Source organism: Uloborus diversus, chromosome 10 (genome assembly GCF_026930045.1).
Source record: "Uloborus diversus isolate 005 chromosome 10, Udiv.v.3.1, whole genome shotgun sequence".
Taxonomy (NCBI): domain Eukaryota; kingdom Metazoa; phylum Arthropoda; class Arachnida; order Araneae; family Uloboridae; genus Uloborus; species Uloborus diversus.
In genome coordinates this window covers 15,229,995-15,254,572 of record NC_072740.1, presented here as the reverse complement: position 1 = coordinate 15,254,572, position 24,578 = coordinate 15,229,995, and the positions used below count along the sequence as shown (strand labels likewise).

General features: G+C 32.1%; 1 protein-coding gene across 1 annotated transcript; it reads left to right on the top strand.

Annotated features, from left to right (window-relative positions):
* The first annotated feature begins 2,717 nt into the window (after positions 1-2,717).
* Positions 2,718-24,110, top strand: LOC129231670 (uncharacterized). Its single transcript, XM_054866033.1, has 4 exons — positions 2,718-3,636; positions 3,720-5,084; positions 5,588-5,679; positions 23,742-24,110. The coding sequence occupies exons 1-4, from the start codon at positions 2,718-2,720 to the stop codon at positions 24,108-24,110; spliced, it is 2,745 nt and encodes a 914-aa protein (XP_054722008.1).
* The last annotated feature ends 468 nt before the right edge of the window (positions 24,111-24,578 follow it).

Sequence of the window (24,578 nt, the reverse complement as noted above, 5' to 3'; positions counted from 1 at the left end):
TTTTTCTCGCCCTACGTCGGCGGAGAACTGTAATATGTTATATTCAATAAAATATCTTCCTTTGTTTAAATACGTTTTGGAATTAGTTAATGAAGTTTAGAATTATTGATTTATGAGATTTTCTGAGTGAATTGGAAGAACATAAAATATTGGAGGCACCCGGCGAGATAAGTACTTTATACTGAGATAAGTGCTTTATACTAAGATAAGTGCTTTATTCTAAAATTCTTTATTCTATTTATAAAATCTGTTAAGAAGATAATTGGACGTCTTGAGAAGATTTACAGCTGATATTTTATTTACTTGTATTTATTGCATAAGATCATTTTCCGATGTTTTATGAAAATATTATTATTTGAAGTGTTAATTTGATTTGTAGAATATTTTACGGTTAATATTTTTATGAGTTCTTATTGAGGATTACACTTAATTTTTTGGAACTGATGCTGATTTGATATTGGTTTATGCGAGATGCATAAATTTATTTGAATTAAGAATTTGGACTTTAATTCGATTACTTTCGATTTAGTATTATGGAAGGGGCAGATAGAACTCAAATAATAGCTTCCAGAGGAAGAATTAAAGCTTCTGTAACAAGACTTGAGAATACATTTAATGATATAAATACAAAAAATGAAGTTTTGATACGTATTCAAAGGTTAGATACTTTATTTACGGAATTTGAGAAACTTGATGTATTATTAGATGATAAAGATTCTGAAACAGCAGAATTTGAGGAAAAATATTTTAGATTAAAAGCTCAGTATCAAAATAAAATCGAAAGCTTTCATGTTCCGTCTCAGGTAAGAGAAGTACAAATTAATGGTGGTGGTTCTACTGTAATGCAAAATGCGGAGAGAAATTTAAGTAATTTCCGATTGCCAAAGCTAAATATTACGCCTTTCTCTGGCAATTTTAATGATTGGATAAATTTTAAAGATCTTTATCTTGTAACAGTTCATAATCAAGATTCATTATCTAATGTACAAAAGTTTCAATACTTGAAAGGGTTGCTCACCGATGAGCCAGCGTCTTTAATTAAGCATATTCCCTTATCTAACGCTTCATATTTGGAAGCATGGGAAAAGCTATTGGATAGGTATGATAAAAAGAAGAAAATTGTACAGTCTTTGATAGGAACATTTTTAAAACAGAAAGGTATCTCACAGGCGAATGATACAAATTTAAAGAACTTTATGGATACAAGTGATGAAATTATTAGAGGATTGAAAGCTCTTGGTGAGGAAGCATCAAGTAGAGATCCTTGGTTAATTTATTTAATGCTTCAAAAACTTAATACAGAAAGTAGAAGGCTTTGGTCTTCTGAGACTGCTAACGTAGACTTTCCTTCTTTGAAATCATTTTTTGATTTCTTGAAAACAAGATGTTCGTCTCTTGAGTTAATAATGAACAACGAGTTAAAAAAAGTAGAACCAATGAAAAATAATGTTGGTATAAAAAATAGCTCAGATGTCAGAATTACTAAAAATTGCATTAAGTGTCATGGAGTGCATCCCTTGTTTAAATGCGTGAAATTTAAAAGCATGGATTTTAGTGGGAGAAAGAATTTTGTAAAACGAAACCAATTGTGTTATTTGTGCTTAAATTTGCACAGGGTAAAAGACTGTCCGAATTCACATTTAAAGTGTATGCTGTGTCAAGCAAAGCACAATACATTATTGCATGAAAATATTAAGGGGAATACTGCTAGTGTTTCTAAATATTTAGTTGAGAAAAAAAGATTTCAAACTACCGTAGAAGAAAATGACAATCCACGAGAGAGTTTTTCACCTGATTGTGAACTTGACTCCAACAACGTAAATCGGGGTGTTATTTCCAGTACTTCTGTAAACAATACTAGAAGTGTTTCTTTTCTTCCTACTGCTCAAGTTGTAATTCAAGATGGTTCTGGAAAATCTTACACTTTCAGGGCTTTGCTGGATTCAGGATCTGAGTGCTCATTCATCAGTGAGAATTTAATGAATGTGTTACGATTAAGAAGAAAAAATGATAGAATTTCTTTGACTGGGATCGCTGAAGTGTCCGCAGGTCAAACTCGAGGCTCCGTAATGCTTGACATTGGGTCGAAATTTTCTAATGAGCGCATCGAAGTTAAAGCATATATTTTGAATAAATTAACTGCTCAGTTACCATCTGAATTTTTGGATATCAAGGACTTAGGTTATATTAAAGCTATCAATAATCTTGCGGACAAATAATTCATGCGTCCGCAACCAATTGACATTATTTTGGGTTCCGACTGTTTTTTCACGATAATGCGAAATGGTAAAATTGTTGGTTCGAAGAATGAACCCATTGCCCAAAATACGATGTTTGGATGGGTTATTGCTGGAAGAATTCTTCGGTAGTGACATTTCGTCTCCCATTGCTCATTCGCATTTTATTAATGTCGAAGAAAACACAAATATAGATGCAATTCTTCAGAAATTTTGGCAAACTGAAGAATTACCCGTGAAAAAGAGACTGCTATCCGAAGAAGAGGAATTTTGTGAAACTCATTTTCAGACTACCTTTAAAATTAATGATCAGGGTCGATTTGTTGTCAAGTTGCCAATTTACAAAGATAAATCATTGTTAAGAAACTCTAAGAAACTAGCTGTATCGAGATTATTTGCAATGGAAAGAAAATTCAAACTGATAAAGAGTTTGAAGATGAATATAAAAGTTTTATGATTGATTATGAAAAATTGGGACACATGACACGTGCTGAAACAAGCCCTGACTTTATAAACTCTGATACATACTTTCTTCCTCATCATGCTGTTATCAAGAATGATAGTGTTTCTACAAAACTCAGAGTTGTTTTCGATGGTTCATGTAAGCCACCTGATTCACATTCCTTGAATTCTATCTTGGCTGTTGGTCAAACAGTGCAACCAGATTTATTTGCTATTCTCATGAGGTTTCGTATGAATAGAATAGCATTTTCAGCAGATATTCAACAGATGTATCGGCAAATTCTTGTTGATTTTGCGGATCAAGATCTACAGAGAATTGTTTGGAGGGAGTCGGAGAGTTCTCCAATTAGTGAATTTCGATTATGTACTCTTACCTATGGTACTTCAGCAGCACCATTTTTAGCGACGCGAGTGTTGCATCAAATTGGTTTAGACATTGAAAACGAAGATCCTACTGTATCATCTATAATTAAGAATTCTTCCTACATTGATGACTTAATGTCAGGTTCAAATTCGAACGAAGAAGCTATTGCAACAATCAAAACACTTTCTGAAGTTTTGGAAGCTAGAGGATTTCATTTGAGAAAATGGCATTCTAATTCTCCACAAGTACTGTCTGATTCTTTACCTACTTCACCCAAAGAAGTTCAAAATTTAGAGATTCATCCAGATGAGTGCTCTAAAGCTTTAGGTCTCACGTGGGACTCCTTAAACGACTGCTTTGTTTTTAAAGTTAATTTCAAATTTGAAGGTAATATTACAAAACGAACATTTTTATCGCAATCAGCTAAGTTATTTGATCCTCTTGGGTTTTTATCACCATGCACTATTTCTATCAAAATATTTTATCAGCAGTTATGGCTTTTGAAATTGGACTGGGATAGTCCTCTGCCTCAAGAACTTGCTACGAAATGGAAGCTTTTCAAAGGAACTTTGAGCAAGTGTGCTACATTCGCATTCCGAGATGGATTCAAACAACTAATAAGAACATTATTCTTCATGGTTTTTGTGACGCCTCAGAATGTGCTTATGCTGCTGTCATCTATGCAGTGCAGCCTCGTTCTGATGAGGTGTCAGAAGTAATTATTTTGACATCTAAAAGCAAGGTTGCTCCACTGAAGTCTGTTTCAATTCCCAGACTTGAATTAAATGGTGCTCTGTTACTAGCAAGATTGTATTCTTCGACAAAGAGCATATTTTCAGACTGTGATATCTCATTCCATGCATGGACAGATTCTCAAGTCGTTTTAACCTGGCTGTCGTCTCCTCCTCGTAATTGGAAACCTTATGTTTCTAACAGAACTTCTGAAATTTTAGACTTAGTACCAGTTAAAAGTTGGTCGTTCGTCCCAACGAAGGAAAATCCGGCAGACATTGCGTCCGGGGGATTAGCTCCTAAATATCTTCCGGATTGCACAATTTGGTGGAAAGGACCTTCGTGGCTAAAATTAACTGAAGAAAGCTGGCCTAAACAACTACATAGAGCTGAAAATTCAGAAACTGTCTTGAAGGAGAAAAAGAACTTTAAATTTAGTTTCAATACTTCTGTTAATTGTAGTATCATTGATAACTTATTTCAGAAATTTTCTTCATTTTCTAAAATTATTGATATATTAGCATTTTGTTTTAGGTTTATCTCAAATTGTAGAGTGAGAAATCGTAAGCGAAAACCAGGTATTTTGAGCAATGATAAACCATTGCCACTGACTACATCTGAAAGAAAGCAGGCAGGTAAAGTGGTAATTTCTTATATTCAATCTGCGTACTTTAGCGATGAAATTAATTGCATCAAGAATGACAAGTCTCTACCATGTAAAAGTTCATTGCTAAGTTTATGCCCATTTATTGATAAAGATGGCTTGCTTAGGGTGGGAGGAAGGTTGCAAAATTCGCAGCTGCCTTTTAGTGCTAAACACCCAGTTATTTTACCAGCTCAGCATAAAATTAGTTCATTATTAGTTAAACATTTTCATATGTTACATTTTCATGCTAGTACTACTTTATTACTAGGTATTTTGCGCCAACAGTATTGGATTATAGGTGCTAGAAAAATTATCAAAAAATGTATTCATAACTGCGTTATTTGTTGTAGATATAGATTTTCTGTTTCAAAACAAATAATGGGTAATCTTCCTGTAGATAGAGTTACTCTTACTAAACCGTTTTCAGTGTGTGGGGTAGATTATGCTGGCCTAGTTAGTATTTTGAAGCATAGAGGTAGGGGTGCCAAAACTACTAAAGGTTACATAGCGCTATTTGTTTGTTTTGCCATCAAGGCTCTACATTTAGAGTTAGTTAGTGATATGACATCTGAAACTTTTATTGCTGCTTTGCGCAGATTTTGTTCCCGAAGAGGAGCTCCAAAGCACATCCATTCTGATAATGGTACTACCTTTGTCGGGGCTAAAAAACAGTTGTCAACTATATATAACTTTGTGTCCTCTATTAATAAAGATGAAAAAATAAGTTATTTCTTGTCCCAAATGAATATTGAATGGCATATGATACCGCCACTAAGTCCTCACTTTGGTGGATTATGGGAGGCAGGCGTTAAATCAGTAAAATTTCATATAAAACGGGTTATCGGGAATACAAATTTAACGTTTGAAGAACTAACCACTCTTCTGACTTAATTCTCGTCCTCTCATTACACTTGATGATAGTGATTTGAGCCAGTTGAGCATGTTAACACCCTCCCATTTCTTGATAGGTGAAGTAATTTCTTCTCCTCCTGAGTATGTACAGGAAAGTAAGTTGTCACTACGCTCTAGATGGGATATTGTTCAAAAAATGAAACTTGGATTTTGGAAAAGATGGCGAGTGGACTATTTGAGTTCACTCCAAAATAAAAAAAAAATGGAAAACTAAGGGCATTAATTTTGTTGTAGGGGATATAGTCCTCATAAGAGAGGATAACGTTCCTCCTTCTATTTGGCCTTTAGGTAAAATAATTGCTACCCATTCAGGTAAGGATGGTGTGGTAAGAGTTGTTACTTTAAAAACTGCAAAAGGTAGTTTCAAACGGCCAATTGTAAAATTGTGCAAACTTCCAACACATCAAGAATAGTTTCTTGATGGGTGGGAGTATGTTACGGCTTCTTCCTTTTACGTACAATGTTCGGCTTAATAGTTTTTCTGTTTATCGTCTGCAGTTTATATTTCTTTTTATGTATGGCAACAGCGAAGAATTGTAACGGAACAGGAGGGAGTTTGTGAATAACAACGTGGTAGTTGAATATTTTTTTCTCGCCCTACGTCGGCGGAGAACTGTAATATGTTATATTCAATAAAATATCTTCCTTTGTTTAAATACGTTTTGGAATTAGTTAATGAAGTTTAGAATTATTGATTTATGAGATTTTCTGAGTGAATTGGAAGAACAAACAGGATCAAGTCGGCCAAATTAGAATCGAATGGAAAATTCTTCCTGAGTAGCAATCACAGAGTTAGTATTGTGAATATACTATTTCATAACCTATGAAGATGTTCATCGCACCATGCCTTTGCTACTACTGCAAATGACACGTGCACTACTATCCATCGATATCCCTTCCACCATTGTATCCCCACCACAACTCACATAGCGTCCTCTCCAAATACGGGTGGTGGATATGCTGCATTTTGTATACAAGGAAAGATTGGTCCCAAAATATTGTAATTCTAACTGATATATTTTGTTTTTGTGTGTTTTATGCGTAAAAAATAATTGAAAAAAGAGCATTATGGACTTCTTTTCAGTTCCAAACGTCTTAAGCATGCTCATAATGATTTAACTCCAGCCAAAATTCATCCTGAAACAACGCAGTATAGCTACAAAACAAACGAGTAAAACACGAAGAAAATCATCTTAGATATTACATGAAACCAATTAATCCATGCATCAGCATGAAACGTGAGTTGATCCTGCCTTTGAGTGTTAAATATTCATTAAGTCTTAGTCCAATAACACACATGCTACCTGCGCAAAAGCTAGCAGATATAAATCCATAAATTAATAGAACCAATGTTAAGCTATGGTTATGCGTTTAGAATGAAGTCACGAAACTAATTAGCTGTCTATCCATGGCTGAAGTGTTAGATTAAATACTACTCAGTGAATTATTTTTGACAACAGAAAACGCAACGAAGGGGTATATGTAAGGTTATCTTACGTGATTACTTGTTCGGTGATTGTTTTAATGAAAAATGAAAATCGCTAATGATTATTGATTTGATAAGAGTCGAAATAATTAAACATGAAGTAAATATGGTAGCCATATGTCACATGAACTTTGATCGTAGTTAGCTCTGTCTTCCTCAATCATTTTATGCCAATAGCTATTTTCAAGCACTTTTACATCCTGGTTCAATATTAAGACTATCTGCAGAGTGTTGCATTAATGCTGTCTAAATATCAGCTCGACAATATTGTATTAAGACAGTAAAATAATAATGGTTCTGTATTAACTGATGAAACAATGTTGGTCTCAAAAATACTCTGCAACCTTGTAGCGGTGTTGTAGCTACTAATCCACTAACTTTGAAAATTACTCGAAACTTTTCTATGAAACACCAAATTTAGGCACCGCAATCAATAAAAAAAAATAGTAATAATATTTTTAAAGCCAGATGTACTTCAAACTTTTTACTTGAAAAGTGTATTTTTCATTCAGAATTTTTTTTAAAGTGAATTTAAATTTCCTGATGGATAAGGAATAAATGTATTTTGACAATTATAGAAGCTTGTGGTGAAAGTGGAAAATTGTTTTAATTTTTATTGATTTAGAGACAAAATAAAAAACGGAATTATAAAAAATATTCCAATAGGACACTACCAATGTGGTTTTTGCGAAGTAAATATAGCTTTTAAAATAGCATTTTAATTTCATAAACTTAAAAAATACATAGAGTGGAAACACAAAGAGTGTTAAAAAAAATACTAAAGCTATATTTCAACGTATAGTTTTGGATTATTATCAATTTTTTTATTGATAATTAAAAATATTACTCCGTCGCGTGGGAACTGGTGAAAATTGTTTCTTCAAATGTAAAAAATGGTTTACTTTAAATTATGGTTCTTTTTTTTTCTGATATCAACACTGAAAAATAAAGAGTTTAAAATCATACCAAAAGTTTTTTTTTCTTCCATTTTTGAATTTAAAGCTAAAAATCTTTCTATTCAGTATTTTCTTCCAAAAGAATCAATTTTTTCACTTACGAAATTTTCCATCTCTTTCAATTCAAGCGAAATGTAATCTTTTGACAAATAATACCTTTTTTTCTATTGCTTCAAAAGAGAAGATCGAAGACGCCATTTGCAAAAACTGTGTGCCCGGAGAGTTGAGCACTTTCACTTTCAGACCATTTATCCATGTATGAAGACTGTTTATTGCAGAATAGTGAAGTGTTTTAATAGTTTCTACCCACGCAATGTATTTTTACCTCAATTGACATTTGTAAAAAAGTAGTACTGCAAATTCAAAATCGAAATTTCGTATTTTTTTTTTTTTTTTTATTGCAAACAGAATTTAAAACATCACATTAAAGATTTAAATTTATCTCTGTGCTTGAGAGAAGACTTTAAGAATATTTTTTTCTTTTTTATTTTGCATTAAATCTCTCTAATGTGAGGTTTTACTTGGAATTTAACAGTATGTTCAATTAAGCAATAAATAAATACCTTTGTGCCGAGGAATAACAGGAAATATACACCCAGTAAAAGTTTTGCTTTTACTGAGTGTCTTTACATCTAGAAGCTCACACCTTTGAATTGAAAAAGGGGTTCCTTGAAACCTCGAAACACGTGTATTCTGAAATCTGTTTATTTGTGCTAAACAACGTTGGATATTTCCTGTTAGTATGTTCAATGTTTACTAATAATAAAGCTGAAAGTCTGTGTCTCTGGATGTCTGTTACGCGCATAGCGCCTAGATCGTTCGACTAATTTTCATGAAATTTGGCACAGAATTAGTTCGTAGCATAGGGGTGAGCACCTCGAAGCGATTTTTCGAAAATTCGATTTTGTTCTTTTTCTATTCCAATTTTAAGAACATTTTACCGAGCAAATTATCATAACGTGGACGAATAAATTAATAAATTATCATAACGTGGAACCGTGGCATGGGCGAGCAAATTAACATAGCAAATTGGCGAGAAATTCATCATCCATTGTTTGTAAATATACAGGCGAACCAAATGACCTTTTAATTTTCTACTACGGACAAAGCTGTGTGGGTTTATAAAATAGTTGGAATCGGGATTTGAAATTATGACTTCACTTCTTACTCTCTTAAAAATTCTCAAATCCCTATTTTCATAAGTCAAATTTCATTATTTACTGTAACGACACTTATTTTTATGAGCCGTAATTCTCGTGAAAATGAAGATATTGGTCATTTTTGGTAGCAGAAAAAATTTGCGATTTTGATAAGAAAAGAACAGAAAGTTAGAAAATGAACCGCAATAAATATTCAAGGTTTGAAGACTCAAGATTTAAGTCTTCGTGTTTACGACGGCCTCGCGAAAATCTTAAAAATTATAGTCTCGTGAAAAGTAGTGCATTTACAATATATCATTTAACTGCCATAACTCTCCAAGTTTTTCCAAAATCTTGATATATACAAAAATTCAGATTTTCAAGTATAATTGAACAATGGAGTTGTTTCCTTCAGTCACAAGTACTAATTTTAGTAACTGAAATTGATAGAATGAGTAAAAAAAAATAACATGGACCCAGAAAATACTTTCATTTTCCCAACAGTTATTTTTTAATTAATTTTTTAAAATGTCCGATTTTGAAAACAAGGCGTGGTCTTTATGACGTCACAAATGATGTCCTTTGGCGCATTTTTCACTGTGTTTCCAAATTATGATAATCAAGAAGCGAATTAAAATTGCGTTCTACGCTTGATATCAACCATATCGCTTCCAATACACGTGAGTAAATATGCGAATTAAATATTTTGAGCTGTGAATGGCAACACTGAATGGCATTTCATCATTTGTGATGTCACACGACAGAAGCGTAAACAATGAAAGCGCACCGATTTAAGTAGTTTTCTAAAGATATTAAACCTAAACAAATTATTTAAAAATGGTCAGATCCCATGTTTTAAGCATGCTCTTTCAGAAAAAAACACTTTTAAAAACTTGAAACAACCCCATTGCATCTTGGTATTTTTTTCTTTTCAAATTGTATACTTTATTTTAAAACCCAGAACGTAAAAAAACTATGTAGATTCATTTTAAATTTCTACAGAAATCTGTTGTGGAGTAGATGATTTTCGATGGCAAAACGTACTGTATGAATAAGTGACATTTTCTCAATAAATCAAAAACATCAACTGGTACAAAAAGCAAAAAGTGGTTTCTGCTAGGGAAAAGAATGATGTTTATACTCAAACCGATTTTTGTGCGGACTTTTTTTTTGTGTGTGTGATTTTTTTTTAAATGAAAATTTCAATTAGTTGACGATATTATTTATAAAACGAGTACGAGATAGTATCTTCAAATGACGACAGGGCGCCCCGAGGTCACTCTGACCTCACAAAAATTTCCTTAATCGAAAAATTTTGTCTGACGATTTGGCAAAATTATCATCACTTGGTTAATTTTGATTATATTTAAAGAAGCAATTCCTAGTTACTTCGTAAGTTTTTGGGTTATTTTCTACGTGAGACTTTTTTTATGCGATTCCTATCTACCGCATAAAAAAGTATTTTTAATTGTGTTGCGAAAACAATTTTTTTATACCTACTCGTAAAGTTTCGAACGATTTTTTTATGCGGTCCCTATCCACCGCATAAAAACAGGTTTAGGTGTGTGTTTGCTTATTTTTCCTTTCATAGGGCGATTCAAGTTTGATTTTAGTAATATTTAATTTGGTTCCTTTCCTAAAATTGTCTCTGCTAATTTTTAATTTTTTACGTAGCCTAGTTTTTTTTTATTTATTTATTTTTTTATTTTTTTTAATACATTGTACAAAATTACCCTAAGGTCGGAACGGTTTCTCGAGAGATGTAAAAATACCATAACAATTAGTATACAGTGGCAGACAAAAATAATGCATCACTTAGGAAAAAGTAGAAAAGTGAGGTAACAATATTTTTACTCTGTGTTTTACGAAATTATGATATTGTTCCGGTAAAATACAATTGAAGAATTAACCTCAATCACATTTGTTGGATTAATAAATTAGTTCCTCTTAATTACTTTGAAAGATGAAACAAAATTAAAAATGCAATATTTAATGAAACGTGGAATAAAACATAAAATACAATAATTTTGTAGTCCAATGCAAATTTTAACTATCCACAATCATATAACGTATAGTTAGAAGTGTATACAATCACGAGGGAACACTTCAATGTTTAGTAGATCCCCCACGAGCTAAAAGGAAAGCTTTGCAATGACCCCGCATAAAGGATATCTATGTCTCAATGTATTCCTGACTAATTTCATGGAACCGGAGCCTAACAATGTTTTCCAGAAGTTGTATCTCGGTATTAAAATTCGTTGCAGCAATTTTGTACCCATCGCATGTCCACAAATTTAAATACAGGACTGTTCCCAGTCCTATCCAAAATTTTAATTTCAGGTTTTTTTCATGTACTAGTGGAACCCGCACGGCTTTGCCCGTAGTAGAAAATTAAAAGGTCATTTGGCTCACCTGTATATTTACAAATAATGGATGATGAAGTTCTCGCTAATTTGTTGTGTTAAATGGCTCGCTCATGTTCCAAGTTAAGATAATTTCGTAATTTACTATTCCACGTTGTGATAATTAGCTCGGTAAAATTTCCTTAAAATTGGAACAGAAAAAGAACAACATCGAACTTTCGAAAAACTGCTTCGAGGTGCACACCCTCATGCTACAAACTAATTTTGTGCCAAATTTCATGAAAATCGGACGAACGGTCTAGGCGCTATGCGCGTCACAGACATCCAGACAGACAGAGAGGCTTTCAGCTTTATTATTGGTAAAGATTACTTCACCTGATGGAAGGAAATAGGGAGAAAATTATTTTGCCGATATCCGTAATGTTTCAGAGAGGAAAACTTGTGAATTAGGAAACAAAATCCTTGATATATAAGTTGGATCGTACGTACCGGTTTCTTCAACTGCCAATTAGTGGAGAATCGGAACAAATTATGACTCGAAAATACTCGTCAAAAGTAAAAGCATAATGAGGACAACGTTTTTCGTGGCCTGATGAGATCAAATGATTGGACAGGAAATAATTATAAGCTGAAAATCTTATACAACAGAAACCGATAGGTATTAGAGAAGTATATGAAGGGAAAAAAAGCCCAGGCGATGTTGTGAAGGAATAAAATGTGAAAATATCCAAATGGAAGGCAACTAAGCTGTTTGGAAACATACTGCGTGGCTAACCTACAATCATTAAAATCTGTATAGTTAATATAGATAAAGAGAGAGTCTGGGTATTTGTATGTAATTATTAGTTTTGTAAACTACTAATTAATAGCAGTAATAGTTTGTCTACCTCAAATTTTGCCTAGCCCTTCATGAGGCAGTAGGAAGTAACTTCCCACCAAGTTCAACCAATGTTAATTTCTATAATAAACTATTTGACGATTATAGATTAGTTAATACAAAGGCTGAGAGAAAGTATAATTAAATTAGCCACATTTTTTCCCCTCAAAACGAGACGCTTTAAAATGTTAGGCAACAATATGCTGGTTATTAAAAAAATAATAATAACTGTTTGTGATTAATACAAAAAACAGAAATGAACAGATTAAAAAGAAGAATCGCATATCAGTCTTTAATAGAGACACAGATAATAATACACTTAATCACTATTAATAATTAAACCAAGTCTGAGAACTTTGACACTTTGTTTTCTGTTTCCGTCTCGCATTCCAGGATTGTCTGATGAAAAGGTTTGAAAAGAGCTAAAACACTACTTAAAATTAGACGAAAATTGCTGACAATGTGTGAGAATTGCCTGCTTTCGATAATTTTAAAAGTTTCAATTGCATAACCACACTTGAACGTACAACTCCCGTATTTTTACCCACAGATATAAGGTGACTCTAAAATTGCTACCTTGATATTATCTTTCAAGGGTGACTTATAAAATAAAAGTCAAAAAGGTTAATATTTTCTACACAATGATCTACTAATCACGTATTTATGCTTGCTTCGATCGCTATTTTTTCACTTACAGTGACTCCCAAAAGTGTTCGTACACCTGGAAATTTTGTAGTAAAACCAAAATAACGCAGAACTGAATTCGAATATGAAGTCCAATTTTTTTTCACACCATTCCTATGCCATTCTGAATAAAACCCAGTAGTTTTTTCAAAATATTGCCAGGTTTTATTTTTGAAATTTGTCAAAAAACGAAGAGAAAGAGAAAAAATACGCCACAAAAGTCATCGTACAGTGAAATATTTTCGAATAAATTCATGATTAAAATGATCATATGTGGGTTTTTTATAATTTTTGCATTGTAATGACACTGAAAAGTCATTTGCAGTTAGTTTTTTGTCTATTTATTCCATAATATGCTGCTTATTTTAAAATGGCAGGTATGCGTATAAAACAACAAACACTATTCAAAATTTGATTATTTTTCCCTCACAGTAGCCATAAATTGGTTTGAAATGTCTCTAAATTAGGTAATTTATACCATTCTATAGTGAAGTGCTTGATAAAATGCTTTAAAGAGAAGAATCGGATCGAAAACAAGGTAAGAAAAGGTCAACTGGCAAAGTTAACAATGCGTGATCGGAGGTTTACAGTTAAAAAAATTATAAAAAATACACATTTGAGTGCTGAAAAAGTTTCTGCAGAATTGAATGAAACATTTTACGTTTAATTTTCACTTAAAATTGTTCGCCAATTTCTCTGATTAGCTGAATTAAATGGGACCTCTTCCCGCAGAAATTTTCTTGTTCGTGCGAAAAACAGTAAGCTTACGCTTTCCGTCGTAATATCAATGATAAATAAGCTAAAAACGTTTTGGAACAACGTCTTACTTATAAATGAAAATAAATTCAACACTTTGGCTTAAATTGTTGTATAATTGTAAATAGAAGAAAAAATGAGGAATGTAATCTTAAGAACTTAGTTGAATCAATTAATCAGGACGGTGAAGGTGTTCTAGTGTGAGGGTGCATTACAGCATCAGGACTTGGAAATTTGGAACTTTTTGATGAAATAATGAATCATGCTATTCATTTAAATATTTTTGAAACAATTTCAAACTATTATCTCAAAATTTGGTAATCGGAAACAGCTTTGTTTTTTATCAAGATAACGATAAGAAGCACACGTTTGCGTTTGGTGCCTCAAAAATTGTCCTTAAGCTTAGAAATATCTCCTCAATCGCCAGATTTAAACTTAATGGAACATATTTGGAGGTATCTGGTAGCTAGATTACGAAAATACACCATTGAAACGAAAAGCGAACTAGAAACAGTAAGACTCGAAGTGCGGCTGAACACTTACTCAGAAATTGCACAAAAAAAGAAAGAAAAAACAATGAAATCTATTCCCAGACGTTTAAAAGCTGTTGTTGATACTGCATGATATTCTACTAAATAATAACTTTGTAAAAAGTTAGATTATTTACTAATTTTTTGACATTTTTTTAAAGTGTACGAAGACTTTTGTGAGATAAAATTTCCGGCACTTTTTGGTTTTTGATTTTTTTAAAATTATGTTTTAATGTTTTATTAAAAATTTTCATGTAGTTTTGTTAAAAATAGATCATAGATCTTATAATAAAACACCTGTTCCGAAATATTAATTCTAATCAATGGATAATGGCCTATTTCATTGAAAGTCGTAGGTGTACGAACACTTTTGGGAGCCACTGTATGTGACTAACTTGACCGTCGCTCTATATTTTATCATCTGTGTGATCAAGTTTCTAACTATTTCCTTTTTTTCCAATATGGTAGAGTAGTTTGCTAACTTTAAGAAAGCGGGACACTCCTGCGTCCTAGCACTATGTGCGGAGACAACGGGACAGGCTTCCTGAAAACGAAGCTGTCCCGTTCAAAACGGAACGCATGGTCACATTAAATATAATGGATCATGTCGTTTAAATATGAGAAGAATTTCCCCTTGCCCCCCCCCCCCTCTCTCTCTCGAAGAAAAGGCTTTTGATAAAAGTTAAATATTTTCAATACAAGCGTAAATAAGTTTCTTTTCTTTAAACAATTTTTATCAACGAAATAATTTAAATGAAGTACTAATAAAAACAGTGACGAAGAGAAAACATATGAAGAGTTAAAATGAAACAAGCAAAAACACAATAAAGTAATACATTAATAAAATTAAAAAAAATTTTATTAAAAAAAACTGATTTTTTTTTTTTTTAAGTTTTATTTTTGAACTTTAATTTAATGAAATGTGTTTCAGTAATTCTTTGTTTGTTTCAACAACATTTCGACTCTAAATGATTGCTTTTGCACTTACTACAGAAAACAAACAATATAATACAACAAAATCTGCAACGGAAAATGCATATGAGTATTTCTTTTACGAAAGTCTTCGGTACAGTAATATAAAGCTATGCAACCAAAACAATAATTTAGTTTTTTGAAAACTGTGTCCTATCTTTGTTTTCTTCAATCTTCGAACACACGCTGTTCAGATAATATTGTTAACAATAATTGATGAATACAACATAAGCGTACTTATTGACAAATAAGATTATAAAAGATTTGATTTACTGTTAGTAAAAGAAAATTTGACTCGAATAACGAACACATATACTATAGTCTTGTATTTTGTAATTGATTGCAATAAATGTGTTTTCGTATCGTCCCCCCTTTACTAAATCTCGCTACACGTTTTCACACTTTGCCATGACGGCCTTTAGAATTCCTATGCATTAAAGTAGTAACAATGTGTTAGTACATAATTATGTCAGGAAAGTTCAAGGACATGCTATAGAACAAGACATTGAAGGCACTGAATAGAATGAATGCTGAAACTGTAAGTAGGTGCTGGAACATTTATGAGCAAATATCAATCTCGATTATTACGCTTTAAACATGAATAAATATTAAATGCTCCAAATGTGTGTCATTTTGATACACTTACGACATATTAATAAATATATTTTTCTCACGTCATACACTGAATTGTCTAATATATTGTAATCAAATATAATATAAGTGCAAATGATGCAGTTTTAGGGAAAAAAAACATCAATTTAGGATTATGTCGCAGTAACATAAATAAACTCATCATGATTACATTTCCGACTGCTGTTAGTAACGGAAAAACAGCGCAGTATGGTCCGAATTCGAACTAATATACGGCGTATAACAATTATTGTAGGGTATAACAACAAGCATCTTGATGATTTTTCAACCGTAAGCAAGGTTAAATTAAAACTTACCGATTAAATAAAGAGTACGTTGGGGTTTATTTATTTATTTATTCATTATTTTGAGCATGAGCAAATTTGCTATTTACTTACTTATTTTAACTAAAAAAAAGTCCAAGGGTTCCGCCCAGGTGAACGGAAGGTTATTCTACGCCACAGTTATACCCGACTACTAGTAGCTGGAATGTATTTTGTGCCTATTATTTTTAACATTGCTGTGAGGACACTATCTTTGCTTTTTAAATTTTATGGTTAAAACATTTTTATCTCGGTCTTGAAATGTGCTCCAGCTGCTACTATTTTTGTATTTTATTCAATGCTCTGAAAAGAGCCTATACTTCTTCGTTCTTTTATCACTCTTTTCATAGAAATCAAATTTAAATAAATAAATTATGGTAAAAGTTTCAAGAATATCTTGATTAAATTACAAATACTTTTGTCATAAGTTGCCCCTTTGTTAAAAATCAATTATTTCTGATGTACCTGACACCTCTGCATTACTTTCCTTAATTTTTATTGAAATTAGACAGAAGAAATATGTAGCTGCCCTTTTTTTTTAAGCAGAAAAAATACTTCTTTTATCGGAACTTCTGGAAACTGAGAGACTCTTTTTTCTCAGAAATATTTTTTTTTCCTTATTAATATTCATTCTCCGATAAATTACAGTGTAATTGACAGAAGAAGGCAAACAACTCTGAGTTGAAATTCCTGAATTGTGCTTCTCACACGAGAATGCAAATTTCATTAGATGAGTTTTATTTGGTTATTAAACAAAACTTTTTTTTCCTAAAAAATATTAAAATTAAGCTCAGCTATCTGAATATTCACGCAATGGTGTGTTTCATATCCCATGAGAATCAATCACATGTGCTTCAGAAAGTAAACTTAAGATTTTTTCCTTTTGAAAATATATTTACATATATAGTAATTTAATTAAGAATAACATAAAGTAACAAATGAATGACGAACACAGTTTTCTTAGAAAAAAAATGTGTGTTAAAAAAAACGAAAGATTTGCTTACTGAAGAATAAACCAAAAGTAATATTTGGTTCTCTTGTTGAGTTCTAGAATTAAATTTCCGCTCTATATTTTTTGAATCAGCTTTTATGTCACCGTAATAATTTTTAACCTATTTTCTTGTAAAAATAAATAGGGTGGTTTCGCAAAATGTGGGTTCTCGTCTATTGATTTCTCACATAGTTATGCGTTTTAAACAGAATTTTATTTCAACCACAAGCATTCTCCCTAAAGTAGTTCATTTCCATGTTTTACTTTTCGATTTTACTTTTTAGCAACAAAATTAGTCTCAATACGCGTTGATGGAGCAGATTTAATGCCACAGTACTTCTTATTAAAAAGTCTGTTTCTATTGTACGAACATAACAATTTTTACCGTAAAAAATATTATGTATATTTGACTTAGATTTTGAAGATAAACGAAATGTTTTATTTGATTACGCTAAACCTTTTGAACATCTTAAAAAACCAAAAAAAAAACCTCTTTAGTTTACAAGATAAGTTCAAATCTTTTCATCTAAAGACAAATTTTTTTCAAAAAATTATGCACAAATATCTAAGCTTTATTTTTTATTCGGCAATTTAAAAAATATTAATTGAATAAAAATAGAAAATATTTGAAGGAAAATTCGAAGATACTTTTTCTTTAAAATCATATTTTTTCCAGAAAACGTTTTTTCTTTTTTTCAAAGTTTCCGAATAAAAATTAAAGTATACTGTTCGAAAAAGATATGCTCCAAATTTCATTACTTTATCTTTATCAGTTCTTGACTTAGAGTAAGTCCGGCAATCTTGCCCTACCTTTGCGGAAACTTTATTTAAAAAAAGTACAATGACGAAAAATAAAAAATAATACCTCCGGTCTGTTTTAACATAGGTCCATATAATGTAAAAAAAAATTATTATGACCAAAAACTGCGCATTAATTTTTTTATTGCAAAAAAAAAAAAAAAAATTGCTACTTTGGGGCATATTACTTTGACAGTCAGATAATTCGCCCCACTACATCCGGTTAAATGCCCCACTTGAGGTAACATTACAAAACTTCGTATAACAAGCAAAAAGTATTTAACATTTAACTAAATGAATGATAATCAATAAGAATCATAATACGAGCAACGTAATAATTGCTAATTTACGCAAAAACAAAGTCTTAATGCATTTTATTCATGCGTTATAATGTTTGTAACATATAATAAATTTAGAAATTAGAAAAAAAAGAACTACTGTGATTTTTAACATATTTCGACACTTTCAAAATTATTTTACTCAGTTCTGAATTTTAAAAATTTACTATGCATTTGTGTTAAACGCGAGCGATACAAAATCAAATTTCATTAAGTTGCAAAAAGTTACATAATGCAATTAGCTGTTGATAAAATAAAAAAAATGACAACTTCTTAGAAACAAATTTAAATAATACACTTTTAGAAATAAAATCATCTGCAAGTAGCATCGACGCAAAGGAAAATGAAAATGATGCTATTTTTTTTTCTTTTGTAAAAGTTTTTAAACTGAGTGTACAGAAATACACCGACGTATACTAACCATTAACTCGGAGTTACGAGGTCTCTTAATTTTCATCACATGGCAAAGAAAGAATGCATTCCACGAATGCTTTAGCGGCTTCATTGTGCTTTAATACACAAATAATACCAATCTAAATATGTTGTCGATTAGCTGCCAGTAATATTTATTAACCAGATATCAAACGTTTATGTATCATTCGTTCGAACCCAAGCATTTGTAGCTACCAGTTTTTTGTAAGCGTCTCTTATATTTTTACTAGCTGCGTCGTCCGGCTTTGCACGGTCCACCTAGAAAATAAAAGTTATGTCAAGTGATACGTGTTCAACACTCAGGCTTGAAAAAAAAACGAGCTGATGTGTGCATCACATGACTTCCTTTTACACCAATTTAATGCTATTTCCTTATTTTATGGCGACAAAACTTGGCAACCAAAAGACTGGCGATATATCGCCAAGTGACCGCCAAATTATAACACCACTTGAGTTTGCATCGAAATTAACAATGATTTCCCCCCAAAAAGGTGCAAAAGACCCCTTTAGAAACACCCGAATGCAACCAAAATAGGAGGTGCACAACTAGACCCCACTACGAGTCTATGTACCAAGTTTCAACTTTCTAGGACATACCATTTTTGAGTTATGCGAGATACATACGCACATACGCACATACATACAGACGTCACGAGAAAAGTCGTTGTAATTACCTCGGTGATGGTCAAAATGGATATTTCGCGTGTCTATACATTCTTAGGCACTTTTCCGCATGTGGTCGAATCGAAAAAAAAACTCAACATTCATTTGGGGGTGAGCAAAATGGAAATTAAGGGCGATTTTTGAGTGAAAATTTTTTCGCGAATACAATACTTCCTTTTTTGTAAAAGGAAGTAAAAAAGAAAAAAGAAAATCACATGACTTCCTTTTACGTCAATTTAATGATAATAGTGCCTTGGAGTAAGCAAAAAAAACTTTAAATATTTTTACCCCAAGTTTGTTGCGAACTGAAGCAAAAAAACCTTTTATACACATTAATTTTCCCAATATTGGACATTTTAATGTGATTCAATGGTTAACTCTAAATATCGCCAATAGTGGCCAAAATAAAACCAGATTTAAAAAAAAAACTAAACAAAACCGCCAAATTTGTCGCCAAGTTGGCGAAAACACTTGCCGACCAAAAGCTTGGCGATATATTGCCAAGTGTTTGCCAAATTATAACACCACTTGAGTTTGCATTGAAATTAACAATGATTTCCCCCTCAAAACGCGTAAAAGACCACCTTTGGAAACATCCAAATGCAACCAAAAAGGGAGGTGAACAACTAGATCCCACTAGGAGTCTACATACTAAATTTCAATTTTCTAGGACATACCGTTTTTGAGTTATGCGAGATACATGCGCACATACACACATACGCACGTCACGAGAAAACTCGTTGTAATTAATTCAGGGATCGTCAAAGTGGATATTTCGGGTGTTTATACGTTCTTAGGCATATATCCACGTGTGGTCGGGTCAGAAAGAAACTCTACATTCATTCGGGGAGGAGCAAAATGGAAATTAAGGACGATTTTTGTATGAAAATTTTTTTCGCGAATACAATACTTCCTTTACTTCGTAAAAGGAAGTAAAAATTCAGTAAAATTTTGCGGCAGATTGCGGAAAAATAACCAAAAAGTAAACATTTTAAATCCCCCGAATACAGGAAAAGCCTTTAAAACAAAAGTTTACTTGAATTTTACTTATTCGAGAAAAAAATGGCAACAGATCTTTCGTCTCAACGATTTTCTACACGCTATAAATTTTAATAAAAGCATTATTACGGAAAGTTGAGATGAAGCACTGAATGATAATTTGAATGGAGGAAAGCCTTCGAAAAATAGGAATTTTATGTCCAAATCTAAGTGTCATAATTAATATAGTTTTTTATTGATACCTCCGCTAATTATTACCGGAAGATTATGTTAAATAGCCAAACATGAAGATAACGAACCTATCGATACCTGATTCGATGGTCAGTTCACTGTCGTTCGGGAGAAGTAACTTGGACATCCATCCATCCATACATACATACATACATATATACGCTCAGTTTTTAATTATATAAGATACTCTTTGCTAAAGAAGTATGACTATCATAAATGAACAGATGGTGCAACGCTTAATCTGATCTCGTGACGTGTATTAACGCGCAGCTCTTAAATTTACGTTACTAACATTTGTTCATTTTAACGATGATAAATGAATTGAAAATACTGCGTCCGACTTACGTAAACTCAAATTACACGCTGCTCTCTCTGTCTCGTCTATGCTATAAACTTTGAAGCATTACTATTCATACATCTGGAGAAGTAAGAATAACGTTGCGACCTATACTGGTTCCCCACAAACCAGCCTATGGTTTTAGGTGCAAAAAAATTATGAAATAGAAGGGTGTCAATAAAAAGTATTAAATCGGCCAGAAATAAGTTAGTTGATGGAGGAAAAACGAAAGTAATTAATTTTATCAACAATGAAAAGTAGTAGTATTTTAAATATTCCCTTAAAAAATGATTACTGAAGTCGTTTACATTTTATTCATTAAGTGTTTGAACACAATGTGGACGGATAATATTGTCAATGGTTTAGGGGGGGATCATGTCCCCATGACCCTCCCCTTGTATCCGATCCTGACAGGGGTTGCGACTCACAGGTTGAAAAACACCGATGATTTGAAGCAACATTTTTAGCAATTAAATATGCTGAATGTTGTGTTTCATAAAACAGAAAAAAATTTAAATCTCAGAAAAGAATTCTCCAATCCAGAAAAACTTTCGTCTTAGTTTTCAGTTTTTCAAATATTTTGTAAGCTTTTTTTTTTTTTTCAATGTTATGACTAAATGTCCTCAAATATTTCTTTTTTTTTTTACATTTAAAAATAAAAACTTCTTAATGCAGACACGATCGCGATCTTATAGTTTTCTGGCAAAAGAAAATAAATAAAGGTAATTCTCGGATTTATATCAACACAAGTAAATAATATTCAATGTGGGGCACATTACCCTGTCGATTCATCAGTGGGGCAAATAGTCTGCAATCAGGTGGGGGCAAATTACCTTTTTGTCAAGGTTAATCGCCCCACCACCTCTTCTTTAAATAGCAAGCCAATTTTGCTGCAATCAATGATAAGGGCCTTCTTTATGATGTTCTCTTACTATATCAACAGATAATTTAACAGAATATTGAAACGCTAGTAGCTATGACAAAAGTTCTTAAAAAGTACTAACTTAGATCAAGCGTTAAAAATTGTCCCTCTTATCTTTCACTTTGCTATAAGGCTGTAATTACCCCTAAAAATTCAACTAAAAATGGCTGTAGTGTATGCATAAAAGTTCTTTATGCACAAATAATCTAAAAAATTTCGACACGGGCGCGCCCTATTTCTGAAACCGTGAAATACAGTTATTGGGGCAACTTATCTGACGGGGCAAGATACCCCGACATACTCTATAAGAGTTTGAATGCCAAAAATCGGGAAAAATTGCATCCTGGAGAAAAACACGTTAAAAGTTTTAAAGTAAAATATAATATTAGTTAAATGCATGCAACAAAAATAAATATATCTTTCGTTCTAGTTAAGATAGAAACAAGATTCAACGTTCTTTTAAGCAGAAAAAAAAAAACTTAGAAGCTTTTTAATTTTTTTTTTAATGCAAAATTTGACGATTTGTGTCCCGGACCTCCTTAAACAAAATTGAATTTAAGGATATCTATTGGAGGGCTGGTTTTTTCTTTTATAAAATTTTAAATATAATTGGACCACTTTCTAAATGAAATCCTGGCTACGCCACTAGCAGCAAAGCCCTGGCAACGATTCAGGCAACGTCCCTATTGCTCCAGCCAGCTAAGCACGAATGATTTTATTCTTCACTAATTATTGAACCAATGTGTAGTTAGAGTAAGAATATGGTAAGATAATGCTAAGCACACAAGACTTGCACTTTAATTCTTTAACCTTACTTTTTACCAAAAGAAGAAAAAAAATGTTGGTATTGATTAGAGTTAAACGGAAGGAGAAATCTTTCATAAATTAAGATATGATTTTAAAAGAATTAAAAAATTGTAACAGCGAAAAGCAAAGGGATGTAAGTGCCAAATTTAAAATTTTAGTGCTAACCAATGCAAATGATAGGGAAACCTCTCCCCTATCCTATAATAGGACAAGAAAAAGTATTAGTAGCCCTGGTAGGGGATATTCAGCAGGATTTAGAAAAAAAAAATCTCATATTTATTTATTTTCATCTCATATCTATTATGAGATTATTGATTCAATCTCATATCTATTTATCGTCTTTTTCTATATACAACAGGATTTAGAAAAAAATCTCAATGGAAACCTAAGATCTGAACTTCTAATGCATTTTTCTCAAAGCGTGAAAAAGTCCACTTACATCCCCTTTGCTTCTCATTGCCTCAATTGGTTTTAATCTCGTAAATTTAAAAATGTATTTATGCTGCTGAAATATTTATTAAGAAGCTACGATTCAGACATACGTTGATGAGATTTGATTTCAAACGAGGAATATTATGGGGGTAAACATTTTTATAGAGTCTCCAAAGCCTTGTTGCCAGGGGTGCCCATCCCACCCCCCCACCCCAAGTTCAATGGCGAATATTCCCCCCCCCCCCAATTTTTCTCAACTCCCCCCCCCTTTTCTGTTTTTAGCTCTTTTTTTATTTTATTTATTTATTTTTTTTTAATATTTTTTTTTCTTTTTAATATATTTTTTATTTATTTATTCTTTTAAATATTTTTTATTTATTTATGTATTTAATTATTTTTAATTATTATTATTTTATTAGAAAATTTCTGTGCTACGCCAATGACACAGACACACAAAAAAAACTAAATAAATGAAATAAAAAATAAACAGAATAAAATAAAATAAATATTAATTTAAATTAAAAATAAATCAATAAATACATAAATAAAAAGCAATTTTAAAAATCCCCCCACCCCCAAAATGTTGATGCCGCAACTTGCGCCATAATACCCCCTTGTGGGCACCCCTGCTTGTCGCGGCTTTCGTTATAGTATGATTCCTTTAGTATAATAGAAAAATATCAAGAATCCAATTTTGTAATGAGTTTTTTGTTTTCTTATAGTTTGGCTTTGGTAAGAAGAAAAAGAAGCGTTCCTCTGAAGTGTCCCGAGAAAATTGTCCTCTTTGTGCGCAAAAGAATGCCAATCTGAATGACTCAAGATGCACAATCGAAGTATACGAGGAAAAGCAACGAATGCTGCGTTCTGAAAGTGCACGAAAACAGCCTTCCTTTGAAGAATTCCCAATCAAACCACCTGTCGTCCAAGAAGAGGAAGTGATTGTGGTTTGTAAATGCACTCGCTGTCGAAGAGCTAGAGGCGAAGATCCGCTGACCGTGGAACTGCTACCAATGGATGCACAAGTCACCCTTCAGAATTCCATACTGCAAAGTTCCCTGCAAGATGCAGGCTTCATGTGCGTTATTATTTGAGTGAGGGTAAAAGACATTTTTCCTTTAATTTATAATATTGTTCAGTGTAGACAAATGCTGCTCCTCTTTTTTGTTACTATGATTGCGATTTGTCTTAAAAAGTTGGCAACTGTGATGAGAGATGGAAGTAATTTAAATGCCAGTTCATGACAAAAACAAAGTACACATTATGAGGACGTTACAATTATTTTATTAAGAATTGTTTTTAAAGAATAGTTTTTTCAGATACATTGCGCAAAAAGAAAAAATAAATTTTCTGAGTGCTATCTAATTCATTATATTACCTTTTCTAAAGCTCAAATACAATCTAAAATGTACGTTAAAGTTGACGGGACTCATAATTAATCAGAAATTAAAAAAATATTCCAGTTATTATTAAAAACAAACTAATACTATTAAATTAATTTCCATTTTTACTATCATCTCTATAGCTTTTAATAAATTGGAAAGCATGAGTTACTGTTGTAA

Excerpts from the sequence above, each read along its gene's own strand:
- LOC129231670 (XM_054866033.1), top strand. The coding sequence starts at position 2,718 with ATGACACGTGCTGAAACAAGCCCTGACTTTATAAACTCTGATACATAC. Across the intron at positions 3,637-3,719 it reads GCTTTTCAAAGGAACTTTGA|AATGTGCTTATGCTGCTGTC; the intron begins GCAAGTGTGCTA and ends GTGACGCCTCAG. Across the intron at positions 5,680-23,741 it reads ATTCAGGTAAGGATGGTGTG|TTTGGCTTTGGTAAGAAGAA; the intron begins GTAAGAGTTGTT and ends GTTTTCTTATAG.